Below are 24619 nucleotides of genomic sequence, written 5' to 3'. Positions count from 1 at the left end.
AGCGGTCTCTGAGATTAACAGGCGGCGCGTGTTGGTTGTCTATGTTTAATAAAGCCTGTTTGGTCTGAGTGAGTTAATGAAGATATAACTGTCTCTAATCTATTGGCTGGTGTTTTACTGATTATTTTTAGGTCATAGTTGGTAAGACTTAATGGTCTGTAGCTGGAAGTGAGGTCTTTGTCGGTCATGGGTAATAGTGTAATAAGAGCCGTGTGTTTATGTGCGCGGGTGTGAGTCCTGATAATTTGATTCCTTTGACCATTATGTTGAATAAGGGAGAGATGACTTGCCAGAAGCGTTTAAAGAATTCCAGTGGATAGCCATCAAACCGAGAGATTTCTTGTTGGGCAATGAAGAGATGGAATTTCTTCTGAAGTTTGGGTTGGTCTGGTATGTCAGGCTGTGCTTTGGATAATTTTGAAAGTTCAGGAATGTCAAGGAAGTTGTGAATGTTGAGGATAATTGGTACTTTTTGCGAGTAATAGTCTCTCTCATAGTAATCATAGAACATCCTGTGATGAGGATGTTTTGCTTTGTTTTTTTCCAAGTTTTCCTTTTTTTTTCTGCTCGTCCCACAGAAACAGGGGGATGGGATTTGTTTTCTAATTCTTGTTGCTTTGTCAAATATGACTATGATTTGCCACCTAAGAAATGTTGTTGCTATTTTAATTATGATGGTGAGATTTCTGGAGAATGTATTTGGAAAAGAAGAGAAGTGCTGTTTTATGTTGCTAAGGTTATGGTAGCTTTTCAGATGTATCTGTACTTTGAATAGTATAGTAGGAAAAAAATGCTTCCAATCTGCTAACCGATTTCTGTAGCGGAGAGCATTCAGTTTTATCTGACCCGCTGATTCCCAAACTACAACCTGTAGACTCCTGTTAGGCTTTGAAGGTTCTGCAAATGAGCAGGTTGTGTTTACAATAAATAAAAAGTACTATAAATACCTGATGACGTCAAACTAACCTGCGTTTTAATCTGTTTTGTCTCTGCTTAACCCAGAGAAAAAGACTTTTCTTGCTCAATGTTTACCACAATTGTTTCCTCCACATATTGGCAAACTTTGTCATTTTGGTGCCAGACATGCAGTTTACATTTGGTATTTTGAAGCATTTCCATTGAAAACAGCTGCCTGGTGTGGTTAAGTGGCGTTTACCACCTGGTATAATAAAACGGTGACGTCAAGCATGCATAACGCGAAGAGGATTGTAAAGTCAGACGATGATTGTCTGCAGGATTGTTAAGAGTGATTCTTTTTCACTGCTTTGATCCATTCTTACTTATGATGATATTGATTAGTGCTGCTTTGAGAATAAAGAGAACAGAAGGTGGAAAGGAATGAAAACACTTTACAGAAAGAATGGGTTCCATTTTGTTTGTGTTTTAAGCTAACACATGAGATAAATGGGATTCGCAACTCTATTTTTTTTCCCTTAATCATCAACAAATGTCTCAGATGCCCACATGAGATCCCTCTGGTATTTAAGTCCGAGCTCTATTCATTGGCCTTCCTTTTTCCCAATTATCAGTTCTTTTTCTTCTGACCCTCAGAACTAATGAACAAACAGCCACAGACACACTGCACAGCCCTTCCTCAATTTACCACCTCCTATCAGTTGCCTCCCTTTATCTTTTAGTGCTTTCTTCTTTCCATCTTAACACCCACATTTTTTTTCCTGCAAAGCTTTTATTTACAAACATCATTTTCGGGTGTTTTATGGCTCCCTTTAGGAATGGAGGGTGGAAGAAAAAAATGGAAAAATAAAAGATGAAAGGATGTACGAGGATCGAGAACAACACTTAAGGCTGCCGAGGGAGAAATAGATTTCAGACGAGCAATGATAAATAAGTGCAAGTCATCAAGCATGGTTCTGCTTCTCTCCTCTTCTTCTTTTTTTTTTTTTTTTGTAGAATAGTTTGAATGTGGTGATATAAAATGGTTATCTGAGCTTGAGAGGATATCAGCATGAGTTTCAAGCAGAGTCATTTGATTTAACAGGGTTTGGCAGTAGTTCTGCTGCCTCTGTCAAAGCTCAATTGTATGAAATCTGGATGACCCAAAGCCATCAAAGAACCATGGAGTATAGTATTAGTATCTTGTGTGTATTAATAGTGTGTCACCTTATTTTGACTTTTAAAATCTGTTACAAGTTGATAGCAGGTGGAAAGCTTGGGTCTTTACAGCGCAAGTTATGATATATGGCGAGCCAAGACTGGCGGCAAAATAGGAAAGGAGAGCTCAGAAACTACATAAGGCAAGCTGTTACGGCTCAATAACACAGGCCTGTAATCGACTCACGTTTCAAACATACACACATGAAGTGAAACAGCCCTTGGTTGGGCTGCTTTTTATGAGGAAGCACTCTGCACGAGGTGATCAGCATATGTTTTGTTGACATAAATTTAAAATTTATTGTCGTTGTCAAAAGTGACTGTTGGACAAAGTCGATTATTAACTGAGTAAATGGCCTGAGAGAGTTTTATGTGAACTTCCTTAATGGGTACAGTCAGTCTGTTTCAAATCACCCTCCCTCCCTGGACTGCCACCCACCACACACCCTCGTTTAGACACGCACACACCTCATCATCTATTTCAGTAGCACAACATGAAAGCAGACAGTTACGATGGGATTTGAGAAAGGGTGTGCACAGAGGGGGGTCTATCTCAAGTAAATCACTAAGCTGAGACAATATTTTAGTATCCTTATGCATACCATTAAACCTTGTTAAAGCACTGAAGTGTGTGAAACAGAATTACTGAATAGCCATTATCAGCTCTACTTAAGCACACGGAGCATTTCAAGGCATATAAAGTATGCCTTAAGTACTAACTGTTTTCTAATGATGCATACTATTCTGCTGTACTGCACTGTCCCCAAAGAAGTAGGGTTCATAAATACTTGCTGTTATTAGACAAACTAATCACAACATTCATCTTCATAAAGGTATTTTTTTCACCCTGTCTCGTGTATATAACGGGTAAACCTTTCTTTATGATCATCATCACGGGCGACCATGGCTCAGGGGGTTGGGAAGCGTATCTGTAACCGGAAGGTCGCCGGTTCGATCTCCGGGCTCTCTGTCCTGGTCGTTCTGTCCTTGGGCAAGACACTTTACCCTACCGCCTACTGGTATTGGCCGATGGCGCAATATGGCAGCCTCGCTTCTGTCAGTCTGCCCCAGGGCAGCTGTGGCTACAACTGTAGCTGACTCCACCAGTGTGTGAATGTGAGAGTGAATGAATAGTGGCATTGTAAAGCGCTTTGGGTGCCTTGAAAAGCGCTATATAAATCCCATCCATTATTATTATTATTATTATTATTATTATTATAATCATGGTATCCAGTCAAGGTGGATAGACTGACTGAAACAATGTTACACATGGATTATACTCTGATACAGATAAAGACATCTGCCGACGACATGGATGAGTAGTCATTCCTGTTATACGTCTTTGAAATCCTCCCAAAGGGCGCATGCATTGAGGTGCGTTGTAGTCCCCGTGTCCCCATGGACCAGTCCACCAAGTGACAAGAAAAAGCAGAGAGCCTTGCGCTCACTGATGACGGAATTTTTGCCACTAGCATCCAAGTGGACTCATAGATGAACTAAACTAACACACCAATTAATGAGTCATGTGCTGGCTTAATTATGGCAGCTGTACAGATAAAGCTGCTTATACTGCATCAGGTTAGCTTGTGGAAGTCATCAGCAGTTTGAATTTTTACCGCTGCCGAAGCCCGAGGTGACCGTATTTGGATCAGAGAGTAGAACAATAAAGTTACATCCACGGTGGAAGCAATTTGTAGTGACGTGGCAAATAGAGAACATAGAAAGTGAATGACCTTTCGTGACTTCAAGTAACTGTGAGCACTAACTGCTGGCAACAGGAAGTGGGTAGGACCTCAGGTAAACTTTTCTCAACTTCCAGGCAAGCAACTGAAGTGCCTACCAATGAGAGTGAAGAATACCAATTATTGACATATGACCTGGGAGTAAACATATTAGAGGTTTCACCTAGGCAACTGTAGCCTGGAATGTCCACAAGAAAACCTAGCCGTCGGCTTGAAATACGAGTATTTCACTGACCAAAACTGGAGCACAGATTCAGACGAGCAGCTAGCACAATCAACCAGATTAAGCTACACTGTGTCTTACATAACTGCTAATACACCAAAACATGGCCGAGAGGTCCAGTTCCGTTAGACGGTTTAGAGAACAAGAAGCAGACGGCTAGCAGACAGCTGTCAGCTACAGCTTCCTGTGTTGCCATTCACCTGTCAGTGTTCATGTCTCTACACTTAAGCCTTAATAAAGGGAGTTCTAAAAAAATCATCCACCATGCAAACTGTAATAAAGAGAGAAATAGGACAAAATAATTTTTCGAGCCTGTAAATATTCTTTTATCTGCTGTCTAGTTGGGCCTTTAAACATTTCAGTTAGCCTCAAGTGGCCTGTAGAGAATCTGCAGTTTTTGCCAAAAGAAATGCGTTTTTAAAAAGGCGGTCTTCTAAAATTCCCAACCCTTCCCTTTAACACACAGAATCACTTTAACAGGTGCTGTTGCCATTCTGTTGAACATCAAGTAATGTGCTTTTTCAGTAGGTAGTGCTAGCCATTGCAGTTAAAGTTAACACAGCCCCAGCTACAGACGTGCACACCACCCTTTGCTCATCAATGCTACATTTACGGTGAAAATACATGGCATTGGTTCCGCTTTGAGTGCCCTTAATAAGTCCATCCATACCGTTTCAGTGCTCTGTCTGGGGGGCACAATGGCCAGATTGAGGAGGGACACAAAAGGCCTTTGAAAGGCTTTGTCCTCTGTGTATGTTGTGGCTTACCACGTACGTGTGTTTTCTCCTTATCTCATTGAGAGCGTGTGAGTACATCGCATATGACTCTTACAGGAAAGAAAAACCCTTTTCCATAGCTTTTTCCAGTTGGTCTTTTGTCAAATATTTTTTCAGTTTTTAAAATTGTAAATTTTGTTTTTAATATTTCTAAAACAATAGGAATAAACGCTAGTCTTTGATGCCCTCGAGTAAAAGAAAAGGTCATTTTTAAGGGTTACTGTTTTGAAACCAGTCACAGAGGAACTCTATTATAGAAGCGGAGAAAAAGAGTTGACAGTTTGTCCATTGGCAGTTGCCTCAATAGAACTGAATACAATGCAGCTCTACTGCACTTGAGCAATTTGGAGTTTGAGCAATTGCTTTAGAGTTTTTCAAATATTTGTGCAACAAAACAACATCCTGATGTCATTTTGATGCCATGTTGTCATGACTGTTTGCCAAGTTTGTCAAATTAGATTAAGATGTTTGTTTTATGCTACTCTTATGATGTGCAGCTGCTAAATATAACATCGGTATCTGGAGCGTTATTGCCCTTTAACGATATGTAACACTCTATGACACTTTGTTTCTCCTATTTTGTTGTTTTTAAGTGTCCTCTTCCCTTTTGGGGGCAGTTAGCATTTAGAGGACCTTTTAATTGCTGACTGCATGCCAAAGGGCTGTCATTCTGCCCTTGATTTCCAGGGTCTCTTCACAACTTCTAACCTCTCTTTAATTTCATACTTCTCTGGTTTTTACCCTGCTCGTGTCAGGTTTGGGGGATATTTTGCAGCAATTAATTGTAAGTGAAGTCATACTAGACTTGATAGCTTAATAACTCCCAAAGCCATTGCCATAGCATACGCTATAATCTCTTTCTGTCTGTCCTGGTCTCAATCCTCGCTTTGTCTCTTCCTTTCCCTCTCGAGGCACAAAAGAGAGCTGTAAATCAATTTGCATTCGACATCTGACATCAATCAGTCATGTTTTGGGAAAGTGGCACCACCTCCTCCTCTGTAGCTTTGTTGAGCCGCTAAGATGGATGGCTGTCATCTCACCCAAGTTGAGCAGAACTCTCATCAAGGGCATTGTTTCCCCAAGAATGCACTTGGCTGATCACTTTTTGCCACCTGACTAGTCAGTGGAGAGCGTGAGCTGTATTTGATGTTGTCTTTTTTTGCCTGCTTGAAGCATACACTCACCTGAGTATAGAATCATGTCTTTTTCCTGTGCACTTTTTTTTGGTATGATTTTTTTTTTTCAGCTAAAGGCTTTTTCACAACCTGTCACTTCTTTTTTCTCCCCCACAATCTAGTATTACCATCAAAAAAGTAATGCTTCATTTTTGGAGCTGTGTTGTATGAAAGAGCAACAGTTGTAGAAGACTAAACGTGCCAAATCAGAAACAGCACAAACTTGACGATGATTACAATCATGGGTGTGTCTGTGGCTTTGTGTACCTCTCTCAAGGCGAGGTATTTGAAGTTCTCAAGATGCTTAAGGCACTGTGGCAGTTGTTTGGCAATTCGTGTCACTTTAATTGCTTTAGAGCACTTTCAGATATCTCTCAAGAATAATATGCTTTGTACTGAGCCGTGGGGTCTTTGAGGATTTGAGGAACAGAGAGAGCCGTAAGACTAGACTTTTCTGTTGTCAGATGTTATTTACTTAGCTAACCTTCAAGGCCTTTACTTCATAATCAAATATTGACCCTTAGTCTTGTCTGACCTTGTGTGCTTAAACTACGTTACAGCTTAATGACTGTCCATTTGGAAATAGACAATTTATTGCAAATCTGATTTGGCTTCAAGCTACGCAACAGCTCATAGCTCTGAGAGCAGTCATCAAAAACTGTTCCATAAATGGTTCGTAACAGTAAGTAGAGGTTTTGCATGTTTCTGTTTCACTATTTATTTTAGTCTATTTCACTTTACAGCATCGTATCCCTCTGCAGCGCTCTAGATGTAGGTAGCTGATAATGCCGCCTCTGCTTGAATAGCACCTTGTGATTTACAGCGGCAAGTCATGGTCTACTGGTCCCTGCAGATAATATGTGTGGTAGATGGATGACTTGTTACACTCATGGTTACTGTTTTGTGCTGATGTTAAGACTGATGGAGTGTGACATATTCTCTCAAAATGCACAAGGCCAAACTTTCTCTGTTCTGGAAGTTTTTAGTTATGAGCTGTAAAAAGCCGCTTTGTTAGAGACACAAACGTCTATCGGTGGTACATTAAGCGCTGGCTGGTCTCACTGAAAGATGGTAAAATATTTCTTTTTGCTCTTTGTCAACAGAAAGATGCACAGTGGAATGAAGACCTACAGCTGTGAGCTGTGTGGGAAGAGCTTCCTGGACAGCCTCCGTCTACGAATGCATTTGCTGTCTCATTCAGGTAAGGAAATCAAACTAACCCCAAAACCACAACCCCTCGCTGTGATCACTGTTGAGCTAGCAGTAACAGTCTTTAAAGAAAAGAGCATTCATTGCTGCCACTTTGTACAGAAAAGCGCTACTGGCAGATTTTACTGCTGTCCAAAAATTCAAACTATGACTCCAAATTAAGTGAAAAGTAGTCATTTGGAACCCCACTGATAACCCACGGAGCCTGGGCCTGAAATGTCTCATATGTTTGGATCCATGCATTGAAAATTATACATTTTTAATATATCTGGTGATGCCTTTCATAGAAACCAGAGTATTCTTTAATTCATTGAAATATATTTTGCATAATGAATGTAATTATGTAATATGTGTGTAAAAAAAGTAGTTGACTTGGCAATACAATGGTGTTAAGATGAGGAGTCAAAATCTCTGTCAAATAAATTTTGGATAAGCTGCTCAAAAGGGAAAATTATTTAGTCATTGTGACTGAGTAAGGTAGCAAAATGTTGGTAAAGTGTATCACCTGCTGATGAAGCATGCCATGTTAATTCATGTGAAGTATTTCCAGGTTAAAAGCTCTGAAATGAGTTGGGGTTTTTAAGTACGCACAGAAAGTGCAACTTGTCAGTCACCTTGGCACTTACCGCTACAAACAAAACGAGACAATGATCATTTTCACCATTTTCGGTGCATCAAAAGCTGCTAAGTAATAGAACAAGAATGAGCAGCCACAGCGAGCCGTTAGATAAGGAGCTGCAGGCGACAGGCTGTACTCCACCAACTTCTCAACGAGGTAACCAACTCCTCTGACTGTGCCCTGCTGTTTGCAGACTCGTGCCATGTGCAGCATTAAATCAGATCGCAGTTGCTCACAGGGTGATAGAAAAAGGCCAATTAGTGTCTGACTTCTTTAATAAAATGACAGTAGTTTGTTTTGCTGCTCCATAATTTTTTGACCTGAGGTACTTTCATCCGCTACAGACGTCACCAAATCAGTAGTAAAAAATACCAGAACAATACTGTAAGAAAGGTTAGAGGACAAATATTTAGGAACCACAAGCTTGACATGTGACTAAACGTAGTTAGTTAGTTTGGCTCCCCCCCCCCCCCCCCCCCCTCTGCATTTACTTCCTTTATTATGTATTTCTCCCAGTGACACCACCTCACTGTCATACATAGTAGTTAGAGCCTTGGAGTTAACTCATAAAACTGTTTTATGTTCCTGAAAGTAGGTGGTGTTGTAGTTATTATAGTTAGTGATAGTTAATTAGGACTAATAGAATCCAAATACACTGTAACAGGCTTTCAGTATGATCAGTGATACAAAAATACATATGACCTAATGGGCTAAACATGCATTTTAGCTTTAAACTTCATACTCTTAAGTTGTCATAATCATGCTAGCATCTGTTAACAGATACAAAGACTGATTTGTCACTATAGACCATAAATGCACTGTGCAGAATATATTTGTTGCAAGCTGATTTTTACATTTAAGCATTTACAATAGACTCCAGTACTGAAGTTGCTGCTGCCTGAAATTGGAATAGAGGGAAAAGTTGACTTACATTTGCTTTGTCCTACTATAAATATTCTATATTGAACATGTGAATGTGGAGCATAACCTAGTTGCAGTGATTTGTGGATTAAATGACTCTTCAAGCTGAGCAGCTCTGGGAAACTTAACCCAAGAGGTGCCTGCACATCATCATCCTGTCATCCTACACCTCTGTGACATTAGAGGTCTGAAAGGTAGTACAAGTCAGAACAGTGGACACATTGATTGGTGGAGTCTGACACTATTACACCCACCCACTTGCACACATACACACACACACCCACACCCTAGCAGTCTGGGTGCTCTGAGCCTACTGCTTTAATGGAATGAACCGTCTTTTATAGGCGGCAAAGAGTTCCCCACTGCTAAGGCCCTAAGTGCAGATGGTTTATTGAGACACCGTAAAAGCCATGGAACCTCATGAGGCAACACCTCCTGCACACATACACAAAACCCCAAATTTGTGTTAATGTTGGCCCAAGGATGGAGCCATTTGTCCAGAACTCTGTTTATAATGGGACACGCTGAATTTTCTACTTAGCGCCACCTTTATCACTAACAACCACGCTGACAGAAACGGAGAAAAAGAGTGAGAGATAGATGTGTGTTTGAGATTTTATGATCATAATTACTTCCTGAATAAAGCAGGGCCTCTTGTTTAAAAAGGAATCTTTTTCTTAATTAGAAGAAAGTAGCAGAGTATAAATAAAGTCTTCTAACGGGTTGTTTTGTAGACGCTGAAGTAATATTTGAATAGATTTCCAACAGAAAGCGGTTTTATCAACAGGTTAATAAAAACTCACAATTTGTACCCATTATCATGAGGTGAAAACTCTGCTGATAGGAGATCAAATGGAAAAAAAGAGCGAGAGAGATGACTGAAAACTCTAGGAAGAACCACACACTCCACCTTGAAAATGGCAACTGAGCGGAAGATATGGGCAGTGTATTTTTAGCAACTGTGGCAGCAAGTGCACAAACTTTTTTTCTTCTTCTTTCTTTCTCTTTTTTCCTCTTTCCATGCGAGGCAGCCTTGACGCACGACATCAACCTGTACTGTTACACACATCAGTGTTGATTCATAGCCGCTTTGGTCTGGCGTAAAAGGCAAGACGAGCGCTTCTGTCGAGACGGGCGACGGTTAGGGAAGAGACAGCGCTGAGGCAAAGCTTCTTTGATAGTTTTTGTTGTCTTTTTTTATTTTTTGCACTTTTTCAGTTTCTTTTTTTTCTCCTACACCTCCGCCTCCACCGTTTGACTTTCAAGGCTTTTTCTCGGTCTGACACCACGTCTGGATTCTTTTTTTTTTGGTCGTGTTTCTCTGTAATGATGACACTTTACAAAGTCCCAAAACCCTTAACCTCAGCCCCTCCACCCTTCCTCCTCCACCGCTGCCGCCATCATCCTTCAGCTCGCTTCATAAAAGGCAGAATATCAGGGAGATGAAGCAAGAGAGTGGAGAGGCTTTTTGGGATGCACAGCGTGTCGTGGATGTGGAGCATTTCAGACATTGCTGCTGCCGCCTCCTCCCTCCCCTCTGCTTTCCACTCTGTCTCTCACTCTCTGCCTGTCTATCTGCCCGTCTGTCTGTCTCTCTGTGCTTGTTGTACGGAGGACTTGGCAGCTCGCCAGTCTGGGCTGCCTGCCACCACTGAGGGTACAGTATGTACAGTCTACCTTGTGCCAGCTATTTATTTTTTTCTTCTCGTCTTGTTCTGTCTCAGTCCGTTCCACGTTGTTGTTTTCTTTTCTTTTTTTTCCTTTTTTCTAATCTCGGCCTGACGTTTACTGTTTGACAGCCTTTGCTGAGCCAAGGCCTGCAGATGGAGGCTTGAACAGGGTGGGGAACTCTGACTCAGCCACTTTTGGGCGCATTTAAAGGACCATAATGTTATTGTTCATGAAATTGTAGCAGCACCTTTTATAGTATCAATGCCTCAACTTAAAAGTACTGCTGAACTTTTGCAGTAAATTAGTTCATCAATAGACCATCAATGTATTAAATCTGTCATCTCATATGCTGCCCCCAGTCCCCCCCCATTGAGCCTGAGATTCTTGGACTCAGTCTCAGTGGTCTCTTAAAAAACCAAATACCGAACAAAGGTTTACTTATTTAACCTACATTTACTCACATATATCCAAATCTACTGTGTCCCATTAACGAAAATGTGCAATTAGTCAAAAGCAGATTCAGCATTTCATTCATCAGCTGCCCATTTCTGGTTTCAGTGATTGTTCCACTTTTAAGATTAAAATTATTTTTCTTTATTTTTAATACATTCAGTTTACTTTTTTTTCATTGATAACTGGTTGATTTTACTACACAGTTAAAGTAATTAGCTTTTACATTTGATTTATGTATTTCTTGTAAATTATGTTACATTAAAAAAAAGTATCAGCATCAGTAGTAGTGGAGAAAATGCAATACAGTGATGCACAGCAGTTTCTTTAAACAGGTAAGCCCATTTAAAAATGGTATCGTTTCTACTAATTACCCCTCAAAAAAACAAAAAAACAAGACAGTGAAAATGCATTGCATTGTTTCAACCATGTCAAAAATAGTCTGGCTTTCAGACAGCACCCAGTTGTGTGCGCATGTGCATGTGTGAGTATTGTCACACACCAACCAAGACCAGACCAGACTGATATGATTCACAGTTTGTTTTCCAAGTGAGATTGCAGTATAATAAGATTACCAAAAAGACTCTTCCTGAGCACCCATATTGCCATCTCTGTTACCACCAACTTTTCATCTCACTGCCTTTATAGCTTAAGAGACTTAATCTTCACTTTATGTTATGTGTACATAGTAGAGAGCTCCTGGATTAGCCGGCCGAGTATGTGTATGAGAGAGAGAGGGGAAGAAAGACTTGATGCACATCGTACTGTAAAGTGTTTTGCTAAAGGGCACAATGTGAAGATGTATGAATGGAGAGATGGTATCAGTAATATGTTTCTTGCTAGTAAGAGAATCAGGAAAACCACGCTGCATGTTTACTTCTTGTAAGTGCCTGTTACCTCTGTCTGTTTCCTTTAAATCAATGTTTATCCATGATTACGATACAGTATGTAGTCTTTTTGTTAACAGAAAATGGAGGTCTTTCAGGTTAAATTTGTTTTCGCCATTTCTCAACTTGAATCTATTATGGTACTTCATAGAAGAGAACTACATAGCGTACACTATGTATTTACTAGTTATCTTCCAACAGAGCAGTGTCTCCAATCAAACACAGTATGTTGTGCACTTATTGGAAATGGGATAATTGCATTTGGCTGTGATTGACACGCCAGCTGCTGCTTTATATAAATATTTACAACTTGTCCAGCCTCCGACTACACATTTTAAAGGCTTCTGTGTTAAAGATGACAATTTAATACTAACCAACATCAAACAGTAGCGCCACACAATGCCTGAAAAAACATGTATCACTGTTAGCTAGCTATCTGGAATTAGTATCTTCCCTTATGTAGCCAAAATAAAAACAACTGAGTCTTGTTTTTGACACCACTCAGTTGTTTTTGACTGTTATGAGTTATGACTGTTATGAGTACACCATCTGGACACAGAATTTATTTACTGAAAATAGCAAGTGTAATGGAACTATAGAGTTTGAGTCATGGCTAACATTTCTAGTGTTTCTTCATGTTAGCTCATTAGATGAACAGGCAGAACTCGATTTCCCAGTGGAGTTTAGTTGAGTCAGTTATTTTAGTTGTTTACCAGTTGCTGTGGTGAATCCAGTTTGAGCAACCACTTAAATGTCTCCATTCACTAATTATAAAGACGGGGGAAATAACTTTTTTAACATAACTGAGAGTGGCACAAATTCAGGAAACTCTTCTATCTTCTTCAAAAGTGATATGCTGAGAAGTTTGGTGATTTAATTTATTTTTATAAAAATCATTAGAACATTCAACAAATAATCTTACTAAAATAAATATTGTTTTAGTTCTTATAACTGGAACAGATGTTTATTACTTAAACAGTGGAAACTTTTGAAACCTAAGCACAAAATGATGATATTAAAAACACTTGACAGTATTTTGTTTTAGTGTGAATTCAATATCTCAATATGCACTTAGTTTCTGACATGCTGTCAAAAACTTTGTGGAGATGAACCAGCACAGTATTTGGTGTTTGCCCTTTGTGCAAGATTGTAAGAGTTCTTGCAGTACTACAAAATAACGAGCACGAAATAATGAACTTTTTATATGGAGCAAACTAGTTCTGATACAGCTGGTGTTTACCCATCATGCTCTCGAGCTTAATTACAGTTTACCCACAAACACATATTATCTCAGAGCATCACATTATTGATGGAAACATAACTTTACATGATAATCTCTTGGCATTTTGGGGTCATGTGTTCTCATTGTGTGGTGTTTCACACTGGCCTCATCAGTTTGGTATGCTTGTGTTTGGCTTGTGCATTAGTCAGCCTGTACAGCCAGTACAGTGTTATTTCCCGTGTGAGGTTTACTGTTTAGAGATGTGTTTCTAACCAGCCTGAAGGGAATTTATCTTTTGTTGGTTGATCTTTTAGGGTTGCGTGCAGAAAAACAAAACCAGTGTGTTGTGTTTATCACATAAAGCCAATGTGTGGAGAAATTGACGATATCACATGATGAAGCTGCCCAAGTGGTAATGGAATGATGTTGCATGAAACTGGAAAAAGTATATATTTACCGCATTATTCAGATGCTTGACTACTTCTTTTTTTTTTTTTTTAAACAGAAGTAATCGATGAAAGAATAACGATGTAAATGTCTGTTTTAAATACCTTGCTCTGCAACTCATTGGATTAGGACAGTACGCATTAACATTGCAGAAAAATCTGGCAGAGTTATTCAAAACACTAGTTTTCCTGTTGTGCTTGACCAGCTGTTTAAGTTGCCTCCCTTAAATTGAAAGCTTTGTTCCAAGCCGATCCCAATCTGAGTGTGGGAGTAAGATGCCCACGTAAATGTCTAGAACATTTAGGTGAGGAAAAATGCAAAGAATTTGGATATGAATGTGGCGAGGCGGGAGGGCTGCTTTCCCATTGCTCTTTGTCTGTGTTTCTATCTCCGTGGCGTTTGGTTGTTTGGCAGTCAACTGGTCGGCTGTTTTGGCTTTGTGCCGGTTCTTCCCTCAGAGTGATGACGACATATTTGTGCCGGCAGGTCTGGATGTTCTGCCAGCATTCCAGCATTTATGATCGCTCGCAGATGTGAGTCCAGGAACACACTGTACTGTACCCAAACCCAGAAATTAATGAAACTTGACTGCCTTCCAGGCCAAAAATTCCTAAATGTGTATGTGTCTGACTGTGTGTGTATGCATGAGTGAGAAGAGAGACAGGAGACACAAGGGAGGGAGGGGTGGCAGGGGGGGAAGTGCTATTAAAAGCAAGTAGCAGGAAAAGAAGTAGTTCAGGAAAAAAACAAAAGTATGACCCAAAGTGTCGAGCTTTTTGCATGTACATTTTTCTTTTACCACAGCTGATGTTCTGTCCTGCATGCACACACACAAATGCATGCACACACACATTGTTTTCTCGGGTGGGTTAACACAATATGACAGACAAAGCAAACAGCAGTAGCTTATTTTGTAGTGCCATAACATTACTCCTGTGCAACTTAAAACTTCCCCTGCAATTCTTGCAATACTTCCCCCAACCTGTTGATTTACTGTTCCGAGCACGACTGGGATTATGCAGCTGGAGAAATCTCAGCTGGGTTATATTACATGAGAGGGCACATGGGGGACAGGCAGAAGGTGACACAGCACAGGGGTCTACTTGGAATACTATAGCATCAGGCGCTGCTGTCAGTATTTTTATTTCCCTTCCAGGGGCAGGGGAGGGGAGTATGTGAAAGGAGAACTTGTTAGACCACTGTCACGAGCAAATGTGGCTTCATTAAAAACGTGTTGGTCTGTGCAGCTGCGATCCTTAGTGAGAACTCGGTGTACCTGTGCTCTGGGCTTCTTGGAAAGGCAGTGGTTTAAAGAAATAAATCATAAAAATAGCCTGGCTGAACAGAGTAAGAGATGATCTTTTCTGACAATATGGCCGGTTGGCAGCTCTGTGTCTGGAACCTCCCTTAAAGTCAATAGCCAGTGCCTTAAATGTCATTTTAGTCAGCGTGGCTTTACCTGACACCTGTAGCTGTCTTCCTGGAAGCAATTGACAGGGTATTACCCGTATCGCTTACTTCCATGAGTGTCTCACTGTCTAATAATATGTTTTGTATTATGATATGTTTTCCAACAGAGCTGGAAATTATATTGCAAAGCAATATAATTAATGCTCTGGTATAAACATAGGTGGTATGTAGGCATGTGGAGCATTTTTGCATCAGACTTGATGATATGAAATTCTGTCCTCATGTTAATCCTCTAGTTAGTTTTTTTGCATAGAATAACTTGTGTTGTTAGATATTTAGACTTGCAAAATATTTTTTTCAGTTTTTCTATTTTACTCTTCACTCATTCAAAAAAAAAAAAAAAACTTCCCACAGAAAAAATAGCTCTCTTCCAATTTTGTCATTCTGGCAGAACTGTATAGCAGAACTGTAAAAACAGATTTGCAACTGGAAAAGGCTGCCAGTCTTCTTTTGACAGCTGTTTTTTCTGCCAAAGAAGTCTCAATAGTAATTTGTCTAACAAGTTAAATATGAATATCTTTTCAAACTGCCTATCATTTTACAGTTATATACAGTGATGCAAATGTTTGAAAAACTCATAACTGTAAGTAAAGCAAGAAGATGGTTTTGAGTCAATTACGCGCAGTTGTTGAAATTACAATACTTGCTTAAGGTAAAGTGGTACTGTGCAGATTTGTTTTCATGTGTCCTCACAAATAACCACCAGTGAAGAAGCAGTTGCAGCATATTAGCCCATAATATAATGATTATGTTACTTCAGAGAGCTCTGGTATAGGTTACTCCTAAAGACCGTCATTCAAAAAAGTTGGACAAAAAGTTAAAAGTTGACTTTTCAGCCCTCTCTATTTTCAGACAGGAAGAAAAAACATGAGGACTTGATCTTATTCCTTTTATTACAGGGATATTGCAGCTTTAAATCCTTTTGGTTGCTAAGTAGCGAGTGCCCCTGTGCTCCCTTAATGGGCCTGATTTGGTATTCCGCTCTGATGCCAAGTCTTATTTTTGTATGCGAGACAAAGTGTTTTGATGGTAAGTGATTGCTGAAATGTCTGTGTCTACCAAAGGCTGTTTTTTTCTTCTTTTCTTTTTTTTGGTTGAGAGTGAGAGTTTTATGGCCTCTCACAGTACAGTACACTGTGTGCCTTCTGCTCAAAACAAGAACACAGTCGATTGAATTTTGGATTCGCTTCATCATCCCTCCCTCCTCCCAGCAGCTTTGTTGTCAGCGAGCAGCATGTGTGTATGTGTCTAAGAGAGAGATGTGAGCGCTCTGTCTGTGTGTGTGTGTGTGTGTGTGTGTGTGTGTGTGTGTGTGTGTGTGTGTGTGTGTGTGTGTGTGTGTGTGTGTGTGTGGTAAAAGTCAATTATTGCAAAAGGCTGCCAATTAATTTGCTCTCCTGGAAATTCAAATGATACTGTAGAATGCACATAAACACACATGCAAATCAAGCACGCGCGCACACTCACATGCACACAAACATGTGGTGAGCGACACATACATGCATGTGTGCACACACACACGCACAGTGCTCACCATTAAGTCAAAAGGAGGGAGAAGATACAGAGGCTGCAGACATTTGTTTGCTCCAGAGTGTGATGTTAAATTAGGTCGTCTGTGTGTGTGTGTGTGTGTGTGTGTGTATGTGTGTTTGGTGAGCTCTTACTGGCTGAATAGTGAGCATTGCTCAAGGGGGCTAAAGCAGGATCAGGTGGAATTTCTCAGTCTAGTTTCCAGGTATTCTGAGAGTGTCTTTTTTTAGGCAAAGGGTCCTTCAGACTGTCTTGGGGCATTTGGATGACAGAGTGGCGGAGCTGATTGAATCCTCAGTGGTACTTGTCTGGACACAATAAGTCTTCACTTTAAGCTTCTTGCCTAATATTATCATCATCGTCATCATCATAAAAAATGCAGTTATATATATATATATATATATATATATACATACACTCTTAAAATCCCCAGTATTGCAAAATGTAGTCCACTGGGATTAAAAAAAAGAATAAAATGTGTAGAGAAGTAGTAAAACTCCTCTTTGAAAAACCAGATTCTTTTCCTCTGTGATTTGAATTTGGTCCTACAAACGCTACATACCACACTACGAACAGTGCATAACGAGAAATGCAGTGGCAATAGCTTCCTGTCGGGTAGAATCAAAACAAAAGGATGACCAAGTGAAACCAAAATTGACCAAGAAAAGCTTTCAGTTATGTAAAAACTTAAAAGTGTGTTTTTGAGAGTGTGTATATGTGGGACTGGCAAGGTGCAGTTGTGCACTTCTGAATAGCAATTAGTGGTATTTGCCACATTTGGACGAGGTTCTGCTATGTGTGTCTGGCCTGCACATGTTGATATAAACCCAGTTACATTTTTATTTTCGTTTTTATCTTTGTCTTTGATATGTAATTATTCTTGGCCAAATTATTCACAAGGATCGTTAAGTTCCTGACTTCTTGCACGTTCGTGGTAGGCCTGTATGTATGTAATGGTCATTTTTAGATGTGTGTGTGTGTGTGTGAGTGAAAGTGAAGGGACTCTTAAAGGATTCCCAAATGCATTACAAACACCCTACTCCCACAAGAAAAGAGGGGGGAAAAAAATCAGAGGCAGTGATGAGAGGTTGGTTGTACGAGGGGTGGGGGGGAGATAAGGTTGTGAGAGCAGGAGGCTAAATTTAAATCGTAATTGGCCGACTTCCACAAGCTTGTGGGCATTTTAATGAGTCATAATAACTTCATTTAAAACCAGCTGAGCAGAAAATAGATTGGAGAGGAGCCTGTGGCTAGTATGGATTTGTGTTGCTTTGTGCGAGTGTGTGCGCAGGCATGGGTGTATTGAGCTCGACTGTAAAACCTACAAACATGCACGTACACACGCTTGTGCACACAGACACAGAGACACACACGTATGTACACATCCCAGTGCAGAAAGTAACCGGCGCGACATTTACACAGGACAGCTCACAGGACAGCGCCAAGCTCGTTTTCACGCGGTGTTTGTTTGTCTGTCGATAGACTGTAACGACACGATCGATGCATTTGTAATGTGGTGGCCATGACGTTGTTTGCCACATACTAACTCTACGGTTCCAACTAATTCTCTCCACCTAATAGTCAAATTGTGTTGAGTGTGAGGATGGAAACAATCTGCAGAAGAGAAGAAAAAATGCCTTTTTCAGCAGAAAACACAAGCTCAAAGGAAGAACATGAGCCCATCAATTTAAATATATTTATATAATATGTAGTAACTTTTCTATGCAAAAAAGTTTCTATGTTATAGTTGCTGTAGGACTCATTTAAAACCAAAGGGTTGTGTGTAGTTAAAACAGGCCTATACTTTAATAGTCTATTGTATGACCACAGTCTTTTAGTCATGTGTGCTAATATCCAAGCATGAAATGTGCTTTATGTCTAAGGGTGGTATGTCATGTAAACTGCCTGTGGTGAGTGCTGCTGAGACTCTGTAGCTGTCAGCCAGCTGAACACTTGCTGTCGTATCAAATCAGAGCTTGCTCTGACAACCCTCTCTGTGTATTGTTACCATCATCTTCTCACACGCCGGATAGGGAGTCACACCTGGAAGTGAAGTGAGAGTTATCCATGAGATAGACGGCGTGTGACCAATTCCTGCCGGGGACGGGGGTAAAATCGTTGTTCTCATTTCAAAAATGCCTCAGATTGCTTCAGCATTATGTCCAACAGTAAAACATTGTTCCTGTAATGATATAACAGTGTGTCATACATTCACGCTGGCTATTAGATTTTCACTAGCACTTGTCGCACTTTCTCTAATGAGCCCCTGGTATGCACTGACATCGGCAGAAATGGAAGTTAGCCAATCAAATTTGACAGCTCCTTCATTGTGTCATGACAGTGTGTGTAATTAGGCAGGTTTCACGTCAGCGTAGACAGTCACACTCTCTGTTCGCATGGCCTGCCCAGTTGTTCTTCTCTTAGATTATCATCACGCCCGTGCCTCATATCGAGGCGGTTTTTAAGGGATTGGCATTTCTGGGGCCAGACAAATGCTTTTTGTGTGTGTGTGTCTGTGTGCGTGCGTGTGTCTTGACCTCGCCATGTGACAGTCTCATGAATTATGCAAGTGTCATTGTCTTTGCCCACTTCACACAGCATCCAGGCTGCGCACCGTTTAAATTTTGCTGTTTAATTTTGCCCGCTTTTATATTATTAAATCAAATCCATCAGTGCTGTTTTAGTTTTTGACAGCTGGCTCCAAATTTGCTTTATATTCCCAAAAAAGAAAAAAGGAAAAGAGTTTGTAAGTTTGTATGAGATGTTTTAAAGACTTTTTTCTTTTGCAAAGCATCAAAATTCTGTTACAGCCCCAACTGAGAAAGCTGAGTGAGGGGTTTGTTTGTGACACAAATGGTAATAAAAGTAAATATTCTCTCAGGCGCGACCTTTTATTGCATTATGTAAGTTGGCCAATAGCTCTGGGAAACTTTTTAGATCAATTTCGCAGCACAGATTAGAAAGCTATGAATCCCATTTATGGAAGAGCTCCCTCATGAAATGCTCTTTGAAACTTTTATATTTTCGGATGAAGAGAGAATGAACCCGGCTAAGCAAAGATCTGCCGACGGCACTTTCATGTGGGGGGAAGAAAGAAAGCAAGAGAAAGTGAAAGGAGACGGAGCGAGCGAGGCAGAGGGAAAAGATAAAAGCACTCCCAAAGCCATCTGGAAGTAGCCAGGACACACAAGGATTGCTTTTATGCTACTAATTCCACTGGGAGGTGCGACATAAAAGCAAAGCATGGATATTGTGTTATAACTGTTGAAAACAAGCGAGTGGTCACGGAATACTAATACGACTGGTCAGAAGGAAAAGCAGTTCAATCCGGGAGTAAACAGGCTTTTGGTTGGATGCCCCCCACCACCATGCCCCCGAGGATTTCAGGGGGGCTTAGGTGGTACAGAGTATATTGATTTGGAACTATCAGTCCAGTGTCTTATAGACCGATTCGGAAACAATTTTCACAGACTTTTAGGCACCGCCATATCTATAACAGCGTATATTATATGTCTGTCTTATACAAGTTGTGCTTTAAATTCTGATTTAAATATATAACTCCTCAGGTTTTCAACATATCAAATAGACAAAGATGCCAGTCGATCCAGAGGTCACAACATTATTGTCCGTTATCTTTCTCTTCTTAGCTCAAACAGAATAGTGAAGTGTCTGCTGCCTGAACTGCCTGACGCCAAAGCAGGCAGGACTGGAACCTTTAGAATAATAAACTCTTGGAGAACTAAAGGCTGCTATGATCTGTGCGAGCATGCCACAGACAACAAAATAAATACAACACAACAGAAACAACGTTATCCTGACAGCACTGTTTGTCCAGTTATGCCTGTGGCAGTCTGTGTGATATGACATTGCGCTGCTGCTTCTGATTACCTTGTAATGTCTGCATCCATTGGCCCAAAACATCTTTGGCTTACTCGATGGTTTTAAAAAGGCATTGCGTGGAAATGTTCCCAGCCATGACATTATCACCAGCAACCTGTTTTACAGTCGTTGTACTCAGAAACAATGATGAACAAGGGAGCCACACTCGAAAGTTCACTTCAGGCAATATTAGGGGAAGAGACAAAACTACTTGGTTAGTATTACATAACAATTTATTCATGTGAGCTCCCGCAACAGTCCCAGCACCTCTCATGCTCTCTACTGTAGACTACTCGTCTACAGGGCTACCCTCCAAATTGAAAAATTACCTTAAATGAGTACCCATTGACTAAAATGTGCTGAGATTCCGCACGAGCCTCAGCATGTGCCGAGCTGGAAATGAGACCACAGCGCTAATTCCTCAGAAACTTTACTACAAATGCGCGTTAAATAAATAAAGAAATATCTGTGGGTTAAACTGAAAGACAAAAGAGTACAAAGACATAATGAGCGCACCCAGCATGAGAGCAGCACATCATCACCAACACAGATGTTTCTGTCAAACTGTCACCTACTTTCAGACTTAAACCAAACCTTTAAAAAAAGAAAAACTCTACTGTATGTAAACTGAGGATGTTTCCATCCGTTTGGTTGAAGTGAGGAAATCGGCTCCTGAAAGATCAAAAAGCACAAAGAAAACCTTCTATATTCTGTCACTTTTGCGGCACAGTTAAACACAGGCCATTAAAGTTTCATCTTTTTAATGTTACACGCTCTAGAAGGTGACAAAATCTTAACCGGTTGTTAAATGATGCAGAAAGCTTTCGTTTTATTGTTCAAAAACTTTACAACTAATGGAAATGTCACAACCTTACTGACTTTGCATGGTTGCAGAAAAAAATGTCAAAATGTGTTGATTTAAAAAAAAATAACTAAATCAGGTTTTTAGTCATTAGATCAGATATGTGATTGCCCTTTGCATTTAGCATTATTCGGGTGGTTTAGCAAGTCTAAAGAGATTCGGACGGCACATCCCAGTGCACAAATTCGTTGCATGTTATAAATAAATAAAATAAAATTGAATGCTTGCCCAGAAAAGAATTTATTTCATAGCGCTTTAAGTAATAGCAGGAAAAGAGGGGAAAAGCCCTACTCAGAGAGCAGCTAGAGAGGACAGATGAACCTTTTGAACCATACAGTCACCATTTGGCCTATTTCTGCCTCAGCTGATTGTATCCCCCCACCACCGCCACCGCCACCTCCACCCACACATATATACACACACTTCCCTACTTTTGGCTGCCTGCCAAGAGCTGTCATTGCCTCTACAGTATCAGTTCTGCTGTATCTATATCCAGAGCTGTGCGGTTGCCCGTGCACAATGTGGTGGGTCTGCAGACGGAGAAGCGCTGGCAACTCCTCACTTGAAAACTTCAAAACTTTAGTAAAAAGTGGAAAATGATTAACTACTTTTTTTTTTTTTTTCCACAAGAGCTCATTTTCAAATTTATCCATGCATTTATTTATATAGCATTCAATCATACCATAGTGCCTTCTCGCACTTTATGTAATGAGTGCAAGATCCGAGGTAGATTACCTTGGACTATATTAAATGTAGAGTAAAACTAGAATTGCTTTCAGTCAGAAACTACAATTAACGGAACGTTTCTCCTTCTTTTTTTTAATCTATGAAAAAACATATACGTAATTAAACTTGCTTGTCTTTTAACTTTATTGTCTCACAAAATGAAAGCAGCTGAGGAAGGCAGTGAGAAAAGTAATCTCAGGCTTGCGTAAATGATAACTAATTGGAAATCGGTGTCATCTGTGGTGTTCGTCTGGACAGGATCTTAGCATGGGGATTTTCTTAATCATTTCTTGAGTTCACTCAACAAATAATATCCTCATTCTGACACCCCATTCAGGGAAAAACAGATGACCTAATGGAAAAGCGCTACTAACCTCTGTATGGTGTCATTTGGCAGATAATGCAGGCTTGATGACTTCAAGTTCTGTGGTATTTTGAGGTAAGTTTATTCGCCTAAATAGCTCTTGTTGTGAGATTTCCCTAATTGATCCAATTTGTCCGTTTGAAGTCAGTACTTATTAAGTTTTATGTGGAAGATTTAACAGGGTGGAAGAGAGGATTTTGGAATCAAACAAAATAAACAAGTATGTAAATCAATGCACCTGAGTGCAGTAAAAAAAAACTGCATGCTTCAAGTATTTCCTGTTGCTTAGCCATTCTTATCTTCTGCATTTCTTTCTCCAGTTGTTTCTTTGGCTCAGCTTGGCCTCTTAGCAATAACACATGTGTAGCAATTAAATAATCTTCACACTGTGGTATGGGAACAGGTAGAAGACTGGAGAGCGTAACTAAAATGTTGAAATATTTGAAATTATCTTTTCAAAATGCTTTTTTTTCATGAGCACATTTATTTTTTTTTTACATTTTGCTCTGAGCATATACACTTCCTGTAAAATTTCACAACAGAAATCAGAGTTCCCCTTCTTTCTTACAGTTTTACTACCCAGTCAACTCTGTATTCCCTGATTTCCACTCATGTCTCCAACCTTAATAAACTCAGTGTTACCTTTGACAATGTCTGACTTGAAAGCAGAAAAGAATGGGCCCTAAGCACTAAATCTTTACAGGGTATTGACTGTGAGACGGGGAGGGACATTGGGATGGCCACCAACCAACTTCTGCCGCAAGTTCTCATCTCGTGTATCATTTTGATTTATCATATAAAAGAGCAGAGACAAACGAGCAGGATAACAGTGATAGGATTTTGAAGTACAAAATGCAGAGGTGGCATAGTGCAGATAGTAGTGTTAAAAAATACTCCAGTAACAGCTGAACTACTGATTCAGCTCTATTCAAGTAAAAGTGAAAAAGTATCGGTATGGGCTCAAACTCAAAGAAAATAATAGGTAACTCTTTCAAGAGCAGTTTTTGTGCAACATTAACTGAACCTTGTGTTATGTTAATGTTATGTTGATAAATTAATATTAGTACATATTATAATTTTAATTACAATAAAGGCACTCAGTGTTAAATAGTTAAGTAGAACATGAACATAGAAAAAGATGGAATATAGAAACAACAGCTCTGTTTTTTCTTTCCTCCTCTGTAGAGTGACTTTGGCTCTAAACAGGAAAATTAATAGGGAAGAGGCTACAATGGGATTCAGCAGTCGGGAGAACCTTTAAATGCATCACAGTGTAGCCAAGCTAACCTGTTTATCCTGCACTAAACTGCTGAGTATTTTCATGCAACCTTTAAATAACACAGTTAGTCTACCTCAGTTTCACAATATGAAAAAAAGCATAATGTCACATGTACAGACGCAATATCTGATTTAAAAACACGAGGACTTACATGTAAGCTTTAAATTTGCAGTTTATCAAATACTACTGAGCAGTCCTTACCTTTACATCTAACTTCTCTTCTTCCTCTCCTTCTCTTTCTCCATCTCTGAGTGAAGTTAGCTCTTTTTCTCTGTCCCTGTGAAATGCAGCAGCCGAACCTTTAGCTAGCAACACACTGTTTGACAACATGCACACAAACAGTTTGTGTGTCTGCTGATATTTGTTGAGCTGATAGAAACGTTGCATTTGAACCTACCTGCCACTTAAAAAATGATACTGTCTTCATGCTTTTTGCTCGTCTTTTGTAGCGGTAACTAGTTGCCCAAGTTGCAACAGCAACTTATTGGCACCTGCAGTCGTTTATTTATATCGATAAATAAAAACACCGGCCCACTTTAACCCCTGACTTTGGCACACAGGTTTGCCTCCTTCATCTCTTTTTACCCGGTGATTAATCCACAAAGAGGACTGCCTTTCATGTGTTACTGTTTAGACTCAGCAAATCCATTATACGTAAAGCAAGGAGCTCATTTTGAAAATGTAAGGAGTAGAAAGTACAGATATTTGGTTTAAAATGTAGAGAGGAAAAGTATAAAAGTATTCAAGTACAGATACATGAAAATGTTTGGTTGTTCCACATGTATGTATATATATCAGCTAGAGCTGGGCGATAGAACGATAACGATATGTATCGCGATATAACTTTTACTCGATAGAGAAATTAAGCTATCGCGATAGACCTCGCCGCTCTTGTCCTCAAAAAAAAAAAAAAAAAAAAAAAAAAAGGTCAGCCAATCCAAATTAAGTAGCGCAGAGCCGAACCAATCACAGCCGCAGCGTCACGTCGCGTGACTTGTTACGTACAGCACAAGTGCCAAGCCGCACGTGTGTTTGTTTGGGAAGCAGCCAGCGCG

General features: G+C 40.0%; 1 protein-coding gene across 2 annotated transcripts in view; it reads left to right on the top strand.

Moving 5' to 3' along the window:
* zbtb16a (zinc finger and BTB domain containing 16a) overlaps positions 1-24619 on the top strand; it is a 136623-nt gene that overhangs the window by 49322 nt on the left and 62682 nt on the right. For both annotated transcript variants that reach the window (XM_026182526.2, XM_080307300.1), the window contains exon 3: positions 7132-7229. In XM_026182526.2, coding sequence (XP_026038311.2) covers positions 7132-7229 — 98 coding nt within the window. The remainder of the gene's footprint in view (positions 1-7131; positions 7230-24619) is intronic.

Source organism: Astatotilapia calliptera, chromosome 10 (genome assembly GCF_964374335.1).
Source record: "Astatotilapia calliptera chromosome 10, fAstCal68.1, whole genome shotgun sequence".
NCBI lineage: Eukaryota > Metazoa > Chordata > Actinopteri > Cichliformes > Cichlidae > Astatotilapia > Astatotilapia calliptera.
The sequence above is the reverse complement of the archived record's forward strand: the minus strand, read 5'-3'. Positions and strand labels throughout refer to the sequence as shown.